Consider the following 13,841-nt stretch of genomic DNA (forward strand, 5'->3'; position numbering starts at 1 on the left):
TCTACGTATTCCAGTGATGCTGTGTGGGGCTGGCAACATTTGCAGAGAAAGAAACAAGAGTTAACCCTTCGGGTTGATGTTCTTTCATAAAAGTTTCTCTCTCTCCACAGACGATGCCGGACCGGTTAACAACAGCAAATGTTGGAAAATATTCATTGTGCCAATGACTTATATTTACAAAGCGTAGTCACCGTCATGGTGTAAGAAAACAAAGCAAGGTCCCACAGCCAGCAATGAGATCAATGCCAGTCAGTTTGCTTCAGGTGGTGCTGGCTAAGGGAAGAACGTTGGCCGGGACAACGGCTTTTGTTTGACAGCAACATATAATCTTTTACACCCACCTGAGTGGGTAAATGGCACCCGAGCAAGTCTTACCTATTGGGCAGCAACCCGAGTATACTATGGGGGTCTCAGTTTGGATTAAATTCTCTCTCTCATTTAGAAGCAAGAGTAGTACCATTAATCCAAGTCTGAACGCTACCTTTACCCTTAGATAAATAAGATTCTGCTTCAGACTATAATTTCAATGCAGGTTTAGTTTTATACATATGCATCTCATAGAATTTACAGCGCAGGAGGCCATTCAGCCCATCAAGTCTGCACCAGCTCTTTGGAAGGAGCACCCTACCCAAGCCCACACCTCCATCCCATCCCCTTAACCCATGGTAACCTTCTTGGACACTGAAGGGCAATTTAGCACAGCCAATCCACCTAACCTGCACATCTTTGGACTGTGGGAGGAAACCGGAGCACCTGGAGGAAATCCACCCAGACACGGGGAGAACGTGCAGACTCCTCACAGACAGTGACCCAAGGTGGGAATTGAACCTGGGACCCTGGAGTTGCGAAACAAGAGTGCTAACCACTGTGCTGCAGTGCAAGTAACACAAAAGAATGTATATTATATATTTTAAAAAATACATAAATATATTTAGCAGCTAAACTTTACGGGTTGAATTTCTACAAACAAGTAGACATTTCTCACGGAATCCTTTTGTTGGCAAACATCTTCATTAAAAAAAATAAACACGGCCATACCCAACAGGCTCCACTTGGCAGCTTCTCATTTCTACAGACCCAATTATGGATCACTTACCACTTTGAATAAACAGCTCCACCAGCTGGTCCTTTGATGAACTTGTTTCCATCTCAATTTGTATGATTTCACAGCTGGAACCAACAGCTTCTAGTTTGTGCTACGGAGAGAATTGCGAAATGTCGACTAATTAACTTCAAACTTCAGCCAAGAGAGACACAAATACCACCCCCCACTTCAAGTCTTCACTGCCATTTTCCCTTTGGTGGCGATGGATTTTAGATCCAGTGGCCTGATCAGAATTTTTATAAAAACAGCTGCAAATCCATATAATGCAGAATATGCACTTTAATCCCTTCCAAATGCAACATATCTCGAATAACACATCAATGCCTGGTTCAGAAGATGGTTAAAATCTGTGTGACACATTTGAGCTCTTGCATCGTCAAGAATGTATACTTGGGACCCAACACCCCATAGCCACGAGTGTTTATGATTAATTTTATTTCCCTTTCTCCTGCCACAGCAGCTAATGCCACTGTCCAGAAGCAACTCGTCAGCACTTTCCATTTGCTGTTACACCGGTCACTAGGGAAGGATCTGCAAGTAACCACCACAGACCAGATGCATAATTAGAACGTAGAGGCCTCAAGTTCAATTTTGGATTCGGTGCAAACTACTGGTTTTAAGAAATGTTTCTCCCCCAAGTTATGTCACAACCTGCGCAACACTTCGAAACTTTTAAATAACTAGATCGGGGAGGCAGTGGTATTGTCACAGGACTAGCAACACCAGAGATCTCGAGTAATGCTCTGGGGACCCAGGTACGAGACATAGACATACAACATTCAGTGCAGAAGGAGGCCATTTAGCCCATCGAGTCTGCACCGACCCACTTAAGCCCTCACTTCCACCCTATCACCGTAACCCAATAACCCCATCTCACCTTTATTTTGGTCACTAAGGGCAATTTATCATGGCCAATCCACCTAACAGCACGTCTTTGGAGGACCCGGAGGAAACCCACGCCGACACGGGGAGAACGTGCAGGCTCCGCACAGACAGTGACCCAGGGGGGAATCGAACCTGGGACCCTGGCGCTGTGAAGCCACAGCGCTAGCCACTTGTGCTACCGTGCTGCCCGCCAATGCAGATGGTGAAATTTGAATTCAATAAAAATCTGCAATTAGAAGCCATCGTCAATTGTCGTAAAAACCCATCTGGTTCACAAATGTCCTTGAGAAAAGGAAACCTGTTGTCTTTACCTTGTCTGGCCTACATGTGAGTCCAGACCCATGGCAATGTGGTTGACTCTTAACTGCCCCCTCAAGGGCAATTAGGCATGGGCAATAAATGCTGGCAGAGCCGGTGATGCCCACATCCCATGAACGTTCTTTTTTATAAAACCATCCAGAACTATCTGTTAGTTTATAGATGCAGGCAAGTTCTTGGCAAGATTTTTAAAGATTGCATTCAAAAGTTTTCAAACCGTGATTAATTTTAAGAAATTGCTCAAAGGCCTGCAAATTTATGCAGAAGTGTGCAATGGTGATTAATTAGGTCTGGGGCATGGTCAATATTGTGGATGGGGCTAACCCGTTTTTAAAACATTCAACCACGGGATGCGGGTGCCTTTGGCTGAACTGGCATTTATCGCCTATCCCTCAGTGACCTTGAACAGAGGCCATCCAGAGAGCATTTAAGAGTCAACCACATTGATGTTGGTCTGGATTCACATTTAGGCCAGACCAGGTAAGGATGCCAGATCTCCTTCCCTAGTCGTTTCGTACTCTACTGTCTTATTTTTTTAAAAACAAGCGCAAAAGAAAATGGCAGAAACTGAGATGAATGTCACCTGCGCCCAAAATTCCCCGATTTTTTGTATTTTTTTTTCGATTCCAGGAAAATTGCGCTGAAATAAACAACGCAACCTAGCCGAGACTCTTGAGCCAACAATTCGACAAACAGTTTAACATTAAATCTGGATATAATAGTTGCAATGGAAACACCGATGAAGTGACAGAATGCATAACTTTAAAAAGATTTAATTACACCTGCGAGCCATGGCTCGAATTCACACACCGCTCAGATCCTGCTTCACCTGGAAACATTATCAATGTCCAACATCAGAGATGACCAGCATATTCAAAATGGATCGTGACAAAACATGGAATAAGTGGTTCCACAGGGACCAGAAACTTTGTTGGGAGGGGTGCAGATCTACCCTCCTGTGAGCACAGTTCTTAATGTCTGTTAACTCGTGGTGATGGTTTCAAATGCTTCGACTGAGCGGGTTGGGGAAGAAAGAGGGGACTCTGCACCCAGATTTCAAAATAAAATTTTTAATACTGCCTAAATATGCCAGGCCATTACAGAAAGGGTAACTGTGGACACGTCAGGATATAAAATGCTTAAAACCAATAGCGAATACTAGTTAGAGAACTTCTTTACCTTAATTCCATTTGCTATTTGATGTGCAATATGATCTTGGCAACTTCCCACAGGCCCGTGAAAAATGACATTATGATACTGTTCAACCTGTCGACAACAATTTCAAAAAAATGTTCAGACAATCGGACAAAAGATCAGCAGTAATTTAACGAAAAGGTGCTGACCTGAACGACATGCAAAGATTAAGAGAGTTAACTGAAATAAAAACAATTAAAATGGTGTGAATGCACAGGTTCACTGAATGCAAGCACAAATTGATTTCAGGTGAATTCTATTTGTCAGACTGAACCCTACCAAATTCTCCCTTTTCAGCTTTCCACCGATGCATCTTAGTGCCTCGAGAGCAGCAATTGGTATGCACAATATGATTGTGTTAAACAGCCATTTTCAGCAGACACGAAAAGGACAAAGAGAAATGCTGGAAACCTTCCAAGATTTTTTTCACTAATACATTTAAGCATGCTCCACACTGCACGGTGGGAAAAATGTCTCCTGACAGGGATTCCCAGATGTCACAAAGACACTACAGTTTATGAAATATATTAAATATGTATGCTGCACTAATAAGAAACTTTGAAATAAAAAGGCAGCAATGGAATACACATGTATGATGACCATACAATATGACACTTAACACAAAGAGTAAAGCCTCAAAAACCATGCTAGATGTTTGAAAACATCTTGCATTTCTGAATTTCTATTTGTCCAAAATGCTTTCTAAATCATCTTTCAATGCTTATATATTTCACGAGCATTTAAGATCAGTTCCCTGAAGATCTTCTTCACACAAAGGTGGCATGGTGGCACAGTGTTTAGCACTGCTGCCTCACAGAGCCAGGGACTCGGATTCAATTCCGGCCTCGGGTGACTGACTGTGTGGACTTTACACGTTCTCCCCGTGTCTGTGTGGGTTTCCTCCGGGCGCTCCAGTTTCCTTCAACAGTTCAAAGATGTGCAGGTTAGGTGGATTGGTCATGCAAAATTGCCCCATAGTGCCCAAAAAGGTTAGGTTGGGTTACTGGGATAGGGTGGAGGCGTGGGTTTAAGTAGGGTGCTCTTTCCAAGGGCTGGTGCAGACTCGATGGGCCGAATGACCTCCTTCTGCACGGTAAATTCTATGAGTGGTTCAGGTCTGGAATATACTGCCTGGAAGTTTGGTGAAAGTGGATTCAGTCAAGGCAGTCAAGAGGGTAATGGATGATTATAATAATAACGTGGGAGAGGCGGAGGCTCTTGGAGACGAGAACCAGATTCACACGGATTAGGGTGCCATCTTTGATAGGCGCCCCGACCATCACCGCAATGCAATGGCCCCCGGCACTTGGGGGCTGTTGCCGTCCTCACCGACAATCATCCCCGGCACATCCCCCACCGACGTTCATCGCAGCACCCCCCACTCCTCTTCTCCAATGTCCGCGCTATTGCCCGCCAACTGCACATATCTCTTCCCTCCCCACCTCCCCCATCCCCAACCAGGTTGGGTCTCCCACTAGGGTCCACCCCTGGCGCTGCAACCTGTCAGGGGGCGTTGGCCCCTCCACTCCATCTGCTGCCCTAGAGGGATCTCCTCAGTTGCCACACGCCTGGTGCAACCTGATGCAAAACTCACAGGCATAACATCCAGGAGGTTTCACTATTTTGTGAGTGGTGAATAATTGGCCCTCAGAGGGGGAGGGGCTAGGTACATTGAAACAAATTTAAATTTATTTAAATGAGGTTCACGCTCTGTGTGAATTTCCTGATTCCCATGAGATTTCCTGCCCTCGTCGGCGGTCCAATCAAATAATATTGGTTCCTTATATTGGCACATATACCAAAACTTGGGTGATTTCATTAGAACATAAGAACTAGAGGCGAGGGTCGGCAATTCAGCCCCTTGATCCAGCTCCGCCATTCAACGTGATCATGGCTGATCTCATCTCGGCCTCAACTCCACTTTCCTGCCTGCTCTCCATAACCCTTCAACCCATTACTAATTAAAAGTCTACCTATCCACTCCTTACATTTACACAATGTCCCGGCATCCACCACACTCTGGGTTAGTGAATTCTACAAATTCACGATCCTTTAAGAGTAGTAATTTCGCCTCATCTCAGTTTTAAATCTGCCACCCCTCATCCTAAAATAAACAAAGAACAAAGAAAAGTACAGCACAGAAACAGGCCCTTCGGCCCCCCAAGCCTGACCATGCTGCCCGTCTAACCTAAAACCTTCTACACTTCCGGGGCCCGTATCCCTCTATTCCCATCCTAATCATGTATTTGACAAGATGCCCGTTAAACGTCACTATCGCCCCTGTTTCCACCAAACTATGGCCTCTCGTTCTCGATTGCCCCACAAGAGGAAACATCTGCTCTACCTCGTCAATCCCCTTTTTAATCTTACATACCTCAATCAGATCTCCTCTTACTCTTCTAAGCTCTGGATTGTTTAGGTCTAAACTGCTCAATCTCTTTTCATAAGACAATCCCCAGGGACTGGATTCTCTGCCCCGCTGTGCCACATTTCTATTTCACCGCTCCGGCGCGATGCTCCGTTTTGCCGGCTGGTCAATGGGGTTTCCCACGTCATGGGGAAACCCTCCGGGCTGCTGGCTCATCAATTATAGTTAGTATGAGCTCTGCCTTTGCATTGCTCATCTTTATGTTGCTGGCTTTGTTTCCTGTTGTGCCAGTGCAGTAATGTTTCATGGAGCAACTAACTTGATTAATTTCAGACATACGGAGCTGGATTCTCCGTGGGATGCTCCAGTTTTCCAGCAGCCGGGGGTGGTGGTTAGGGGGGGGGGGGGGGGGGAGAATGAAACCCACGCAGACACGGGGAGATATGCAAACTACACATGGACAGTGACGCAGAGCTGGAATTTGAACCCGGGTTCTCAGCGCCATAGGCAGCAGTGCTAACCACTGTGCCACCATGCCGCCCAACTTTATAGGGTAAATGCAATAATATTTGTTTCACATGATCAAACATCGCTTGACTAATACTCAAATTCAGGTTTGGAAGCTCCGTAGGAGTCTTGCAGCCTTTTTCCAGTATCAAGCCGAACATTTACTATTCAACACAGCACACTAACACCATTCAGCAAGTCTTGTTTTGCAATTTTTCCCTTTTTTTCCCCCATTTGTCTTTTTGATTGTGTTGAAACTCATTGTCGCCTTTTCATCTGCCATCTTTTATAATATTCTATTGTGCCGCTAATGCTTCTCAATCATCACACAGATGATCTTTTATATCATCTATCAGTCTTCCAGTGAGTAGTTGGCAGATCATTCAACCCCTATTATCTTCTTCTGTATGACTGGATTATATGTTGATATGCTGCTGTCTTTCTCTTTTTCCAACATTTCCATAATGTATGCGGTCATCTGATAAAGACTTCAGGCTTGGGCTGAAAGCACAGGTTTGAAACTATTGCTGATGGTTTTAGCACAGAAATGGATAAAACGGAATATTTTTTCTTGTAACTATTTAACTTTAAGAAAGGATTTGGTGGTGAGGCTTCTGTTAATTTGGGAGTCATATTATTGATACATTAAGTGCTTAATATTGATCAATCAACTACGAAGATGAAACAGAAAACAATATAGAGGAAATAAAAGCAGGAAATGCAGAACATACACAGGTCAGTTAGTACCTTTAGCAAGAATAATAATGTGAGAACATTGTGCATGTGTATGAGGCTTGTCAACCTTCCCGGATTGTCCTAGAGTCAAGATTAATCTCCGGGACATTATTGAGAGTTAACCATGTGGAAAAATATATCACAGGAGCTTTAAAAAAAATTTAAATGACTTTTTACTTTTTTGGAGTAATTTAATTGTTACGAAAATATTGGGCCTGAATGTCCTGGGAGTGGCAATCTGCATCGGATTGCCACTTCGATCCTGGTTCCTGATGGGATGCTCTGAGATACTAAGCAGCGTATCTGCTCGATTCCTCATGATGCTATTTATAAAACTTGAAATAAACCAAACACAAGTAAAACCGGAGCAGGTGACAAAAACAAGAAAGAAACAAAAGTGAAACAAATAAAATATAGAAAGGAGAACATTAAAAATGGAAACTGCTGCAGAGACTGAGCAGACCCTGTAGTATGGTGGAGAAGGGAAGCTCGAGTTAACGGTCGCGGGCTCTGAATCTTCTTTGGAGCTGAAAGTTTTATCTAAACCCCTTCCCACTGACATATTTTCAGTTTTCTCCCCTTTATTTTTGTACTTCAGAGCTGCAGATTTTGAAATGAAAGCACAAAGTTCCTGTTTTAACTTCTCTAATTGACTGCTCTCTCCCGCGCTCTATCTCTCTCCCTTATGTGGTCCATCGCAGTGTCACGGTATGAGGTGAGTCTCCGTGGATCTGGGCATTGTTAAGTGACCCTAAAATAAAAGTAACGGTCATAACGGTCATAAAGGTAGCTGATATTAGACAAGCGATAAAGTACCTGAATTGCCCAGTGTCAAACTGGCCGAATGGCTACCCCAGTTCCAGGCAATGTAACCCCTCCGCCCGGGGAGTAAAACAGGCTCCGAGCTCTATCAGCAGGTTTAAACCAGTGTCCTTACATTTTTGCGCACACTTTTCCCTGCCAATTTTGCATTCTTGGTCCGAAAGTTACATACACTCTTGGATTGGCCAAAAACTGGCCATAACGGTTTCACTTTCCCTCCTGCCACCATCATCAAAGCAATGAGTGATTAACAGGAAAAGCTTGTTCGGGTTAGGCTTTGCAACAGGAACAAGGATTTACCACGTTGTTTCGTGGGTCTGATTCCAGTATTGAGTCAGGTAACCTGCACCCACTGTGTATGTGGGAGTGGGGCATCATCTTTCATTACTATGGCTAACTTTGGGCTCCGTATACTGTATTTGTCTGATCAGTGGCTGACTAACTGCATGGTCAAGATAAGGCAGTTCTGGAGATCTGTTTAGGTACCGAAGTCCATTCTAAAAGCACAAATTTATTACCGAGATGTTTCCATGAAGATTGTTTACAAAGATGTAACTTAGCCCAGCGTGGATATGCTGCTAACTGGTGCATCTCTCCAGTATTTTTCCAGAACGTATCTTCAGGTCATGGAGCTGAAGTCATTCAGTTTCTTTCTGCACAGATGCTTCCAGATCTGCTGAATATTGGCTCTTTTTCTAAAACTATTCAAAATTGCAGCATGTATTTTGCACTTGTATTTGTTTATGGTATTGGCTCTGGAGTAAAGCTGGGGTGGAGGGGGTGGAAAGAGAGAGATGGCTCAAAGGTAAACAATATTTTGCACTGACCTGCTGGTACCTTGTTCATTTAGTCAATCATGGAGTCTATGATCTGAGGAATCACTAGCGGCTTTTGCTGGATGACAGCTCCTCAACCCTAGCTAGCTCCTGACCACAGGATTCACTCCCTGTATTTAAATGCACCTTGCCAGAGGCTGCTTCACACATGCTTTTCAATAACCTGGGAAAGTCGGTAAGAATCCAACCCGCGTCCTTCCTCAGTCCCCCCCCCCGCCCATTTCTCATCCCAATTCCACTCTTACTCCCCTCTCCATTCCACCCCCCAAATCCTCCATACTTCTACACATCCCGCTCCTGCCTCGTTTCTCTGCCACCACACATTCTTTCTCGCCACCCTTCCATGCTCCATTCTTCCCCTCCTCCCTACGCAAAATTTCCTCCCTCATCCTCTCCCTATATTAAATTCCAACTGGCACTCGTCTGCCCATTCCACCAGCCTGTCTATCTCCTCTAGACGTCTATCACTGTCCTCCTAGTTAACAATACTTCCAAGTCTTGCATCATCTTCATTTTGTTTTTAATCGTGCCCTGTACACCCAGGTCTAGATTATTAAGTAAAGTTTTCAGTTATTTGTGTTTTAATAGGCTAGAATTAAGTAAATAAACTATTGCATAATAGAATTCCAGCAATGCTAATGATTCAAAATACCAAATGGTTCAAAATAAAATGTCTCGCAGCACTAATAATTTTCCCTTTAAAAAAAACACAGGGCAGGTTCTCCGATCCCCTGCCGGGTTGGAGAATTGCCGGTGGGGGGGGGGGGGGGCCTGAATCCCGCCCCTGCCGGCTGCCGAATTCTCCGGCGCGGGGGAATTGGCAGGGGCGGGAATCGCGGCCCTCCGGTTGCCGGCCGTTTGCAGCGGACCCCCGGCGATTCTCCGGCGTGCGATGGGCCGAGTGGCCTCCCGTTTACGGCTGGTCCCACCGGCGTAAATTACAACAGGCACTTACCAGCGGGACCTGGCTCCGCGGGCGGCTTCCGGGGTCCTCGGGGGATCTGGCCCCGGGAGGTGTCCCTACGGTGGTCTGGCCCGCGATTGGAGCCCACGAATCCGCGGGCGGGCCTATGCCGTGGGGGGCGCTCTATTCCTCCGCGCCGACCAGTGTAACGGTCCACGATGGCTGGCGCGGAGAAGGACCTACTGTGCATGCGCCAACTGGCGGAGGCCCTTCGGCGCCGGTTGGCATGGCGCCAAGCCACTTCCACGCCGGCCGGCGTGGCGCAAACCACTCTGGCGCGGGCCTAGTCCCTGAAGGTGCGGAGGATTCTGCACCTTTGGGGCGGCCCAATGTCAGAGTGGTTCAGGCCACTCCTCGCACCGGAGTTGCCCGCCCCGCCGGTTGGCGGAGAATCCCGACCATGGTTTACGACATAAACCTTCAGGCCATTCTGCTCCTGCACTCCCTTTAGAATTGTATCCATTCCTTTATAATTCTTCTCCTTGTTCTTCTGACCAAAACGTATCACTTTCCACTTATCTGCATGAAATGCCAGCAGCGCCTGTCTGTTCATTCCATCCGCCCCTCTATGTCCACTTGGAAGTCTATCATTATCTCCCTCACAGTTCACAATACTTCCAAGTTGTGTGCCATCTGCAAGTTTTGAAATTGGGCCCTCCACACTCAAGTCCAGGTGATTAACATACATCAGGAAATGCAACCATCCTACTCCAATCCACAGCATTGCTTCTTCCAGTTCAGAAAAAACTATTGCTCATCGTCTCTCTGCCACTTGTCCCTCTGCCAACTACCATGGGCCTTTATGTGTCCCAATATCCACAACACTGACGGAAACTTTTCCCAAAAGTTTTTTTATTAAGACTCTTAATTATTCAAAACCGATGATTATTGAAGAGGGAATGAAATCCAGTGCAGGTTTTTGTTTCAAAAATATGCTCCCCTTCACTATTATCTTCACTTGCCAGATCAGAAAGATAATGATATGTAATACAATTTGTTTACAACCTGCAAAAAGCTTTATGGCAGAGAACAAAAGGGTACTTGAGTAGTTAAGGCTGTAATTTAACAGAGGGGTTCAGGAAGATTCAAACTGTGAGTGTGACTTGATGAGTGCAAATTACATCTACAAACCGGAGATTAAACATGCCTTCTGACCAATCATTATTAACGTGAATGGGACTTCTTCACAAAATGAATACATTAATCATGGAGAGCTATAAGAGAGTCATCATTTTAGATGTTGGGGAGGCACGATGGCAGTGGTTACACTGTTGCTTCTCAGCGCCAGGGAACAGGGTTCGATTCACACCTTGGGGTGACTGTGCGGAGTCTGAACTTTCTCTCCCTCCCCACCCGTGTCTGCGTGGGTTTCCTCTGGTCGCTCCAGCTTCCTTCCACAGTCCAAAGACATGCATGGATTGGCCATACTAAATTGCCCTTTGAGTGGCCAAAAGGTTAGGTGGGGTTACTGGGTTACAGGGATAGGGTGGGGGAGTGAGACTAGGTTAGAGTGATCTTTCAGAGCAGACTCGATAGGCTGAATGGCCTCCTCCTACACTGTCGGGTTTCTATGGTTCTAAGTTATGCTTCTACTACAAAATAATTGCACAAAAGAAACCAATTTTATTTGGCCAAAATTACAGGGGAACAAGAGACTGTATGGTGCCAGAACAAATCAGGAATGTCAAAGCAGTTTTTGAACATCTGACAAATATATCAGTCATTTGGTAAATTATCTAATTATGAGTAATTCAGGAAATTCATCCAAAAACCTTAGAATCAATCAAGTAAAATCATTAATGCATATGAATAACTAGTATATAAAGGAGGATCCTGCACAGGAGAAATCTTGGCATAGCAATGTCAAAGTGGAGCTTTCTTTAATAGATCTGCCTATTAAAGGGAATTAAAATATAAACTTCACTGTCAGTATCAGCCGAGTTTCAGCAAGAACTATATCAGCAGCCTGCTATATGGCCGCAATAATACAGCTGATGTAGCAAAACACTCCCGGTGATCGTCAAGGTCAAGTTACAGTTTCTACTAACCTAAAGCCACAGTCTGCAGGAAAAAAATCTTTGAAATGTTTCCACTAGAAAACTGAATCTTTTGTGACATATTTAACACTGAAGGTACAACCAAAAAAATGGGTGCCGATCCAAAGATGGAAATATTAAAGAAGGAACATTTTAAATAGTGATCAAAGGTTTGGTCTAAACAGGTTTGAGGGAGTACCTTAAAAAAAGGATGTGGAAAGCTAGAGGAGCTGAAAGAGAGAAAAACGATAAATGCAATCATAGTTGCATTAACCAGTGCTTAAGTGGGCTACAGGGTTGGAGTGGACAGATTGGATTGCTCCACAGAGAGCTGGCATGGTCTCGATGGGTGGAACGGCTACCTGTGCCATTATGGCTTTGTAACTCAAGGCCAATGGGAAGACTGATCATGAGATTTCATGGAGCAAAATCATTAACTCTACTCATTATTTCCAAAAGTTGGAAGTTTGGTCTTTCACATTCAATATTTTGGGGGGCAGAATGACTTTAGTTGTTATCGCATTTTATGATTTTTTTCAATTTCAGCTGAATCCCATTTAGTTTAATGAAGTGAAATTGTTCCATTGCTTTTTTTTAATCTAACAATTCAATCTAATCTTGAAAGTCAATGCAGTTTCTGTCACAGCCACCAACTTTGGAAGTGAATTCTACAGTCTGATCATACCAAGTAAGTGGGGCAGCACGGTGGCGGAGTGGTTAGCAGTGCTGCCTACGCAGATTGTGCAGGGTGGTCGGATTGGACACACTAAATTGCTCCTTAATTTTGGGAGGGGGGGGGGGTGGGGGAAATAATTATGCACTCTAAATTTTTTTTAAAAATACCAAATAAGCTATCCCTCTTTGATAAACCTCTCATACCCGACCTCGTGACCATGGCCTCTCACTGAACTTTTTGTATACTGGAAATAGTTTGATTCAATCTATGGTCAAGTTTCCCCATATTGTTATTGCTTCATACACGGCAGCATCTTAGCGAATCTGCATTGCACCCTCTCTAAAAATGTTTTACATTCTTCCTAGAATAGGAGGCCCAATACAGTTCTTGAACTAAGGTTTTTAAGATTTTGCATTAAAGCAAGGAAGACCTTGCATTCGTCGAGTGACTTTCATATTTGCAGTGCTTCACGGCCAATTGAGTACTTTTGTACTGGAGACAAAATCTTATTTCTTAGTTTGTGAACCTGATCCCCTAAATGCCTCTGTGCTTCTAGAGTACCATCCTGTTTCAATTCAAAATATAATTACTGCTGGCTTTGCTTTGAAGCCTATTCCCCATTTTATCAGTAACCCTTTGCAACGTCCTTATAGACTACACCTTTTTCTTTGCTATATCTTTAAATTTCAATATTCTTTCCTCTGATTGACATGACATCTGTTAATGTATCTGAAATGTATCCTGCGGAAGCTAAAGAAATTCAGCATGCCTGCATCGATTCTCACAAAATTCTACAGCTGTGCCATAGAGAGCACCCTATCCGGCTGCATCACCTCGACCAAGAGCGCAAGAAATTGCAGAGTGTGTGGTGAACTCAGCCCAACGCATCACACAAGCTTGCCGCCATCCCATTGATTCGGTTTAAACCTCCCACTGCCTCAGGAAGGCAGACAGCATTATCAGAGACCCCCCCGACCCAGGCTTTGCCTTCTTCCAGACCCTTCCATCAGGCAGAAGATACAGAAGTCTGAAGACTCGTACATCCAGACATAGGAACAGCTTCCTCCCCACAACTACTAGACTCCTCAACGATTCTCCTTCGGACTAATTTGCTCCCTGGAAGACTCTCCCTCGAGAGTCTAGTTCTCCTTAAGAACACTATTCACGACGCCCTATGCTGCTCTTGCTCATGTATTTGCTTTGTTTGGCCCCTTGTTCCGCACTGTAACCAATCACTGTTTGACGATGTACCATTTGTCAACGTACTCGGTCGATTATTCTTTTTTTAAAAAATCTGCTATGTACGTACTGTGTACGTTCCCTTGGCCGCAGAAAAAATAGAATCGTAGAATTTACAGTGCAGGAGGCCATTCGGCCCAACAAGTCTGCACTGGG

The 13,841-nt window shown here is 44.6% G+C and overlaps 1 protein-coding gene across 3 annotated transcripts in view; it reads right to left on the reverse strand.

Moving 5' to 3' along the window:
* The window catches only part of cttnbp2 (cortactin binding protein 2), a 203,115-nt gene that overhangs the window by 40,342 nt on the left and 148,932 nt on the right, over positions 1–13,841 (reverse strand). For all 3 annotated transcript variants that reach the window (XM_038780086.1, XM_038780088.1, XM_038780087.1), the window contains 2 exons: positions 3,488–3,574; positions 1,097–1,196 (listed from right to left, as the gene is read on the reverse strand). In XM_038780086.1, the coding sequence (XP_038636014.1) occupies positions 1,097–1,196; positions 3,488–3,574 (187 nt within the window). The remainder of the gene's footprint in view (positions 1–1,096; positions 1,197–3,487; positions 3,575–13,841) is intronic.

This window comes from Scyliorhinus canicula, chromosome 20 (assembly GCF_902713615.1).
Source record: "Scyliorhinus canicula chromosome 20, sScyCan1.1, whole genome shotgun sequence".
NCBI classification, from domain to species: domain Eukaryota; kingdom Metazoa; phylum Chordata; class Chondrichthyes; order Carcharhiniformes; family Scyliorhinidae; genus Scyliorhinus; species Scyliorhinus canicula.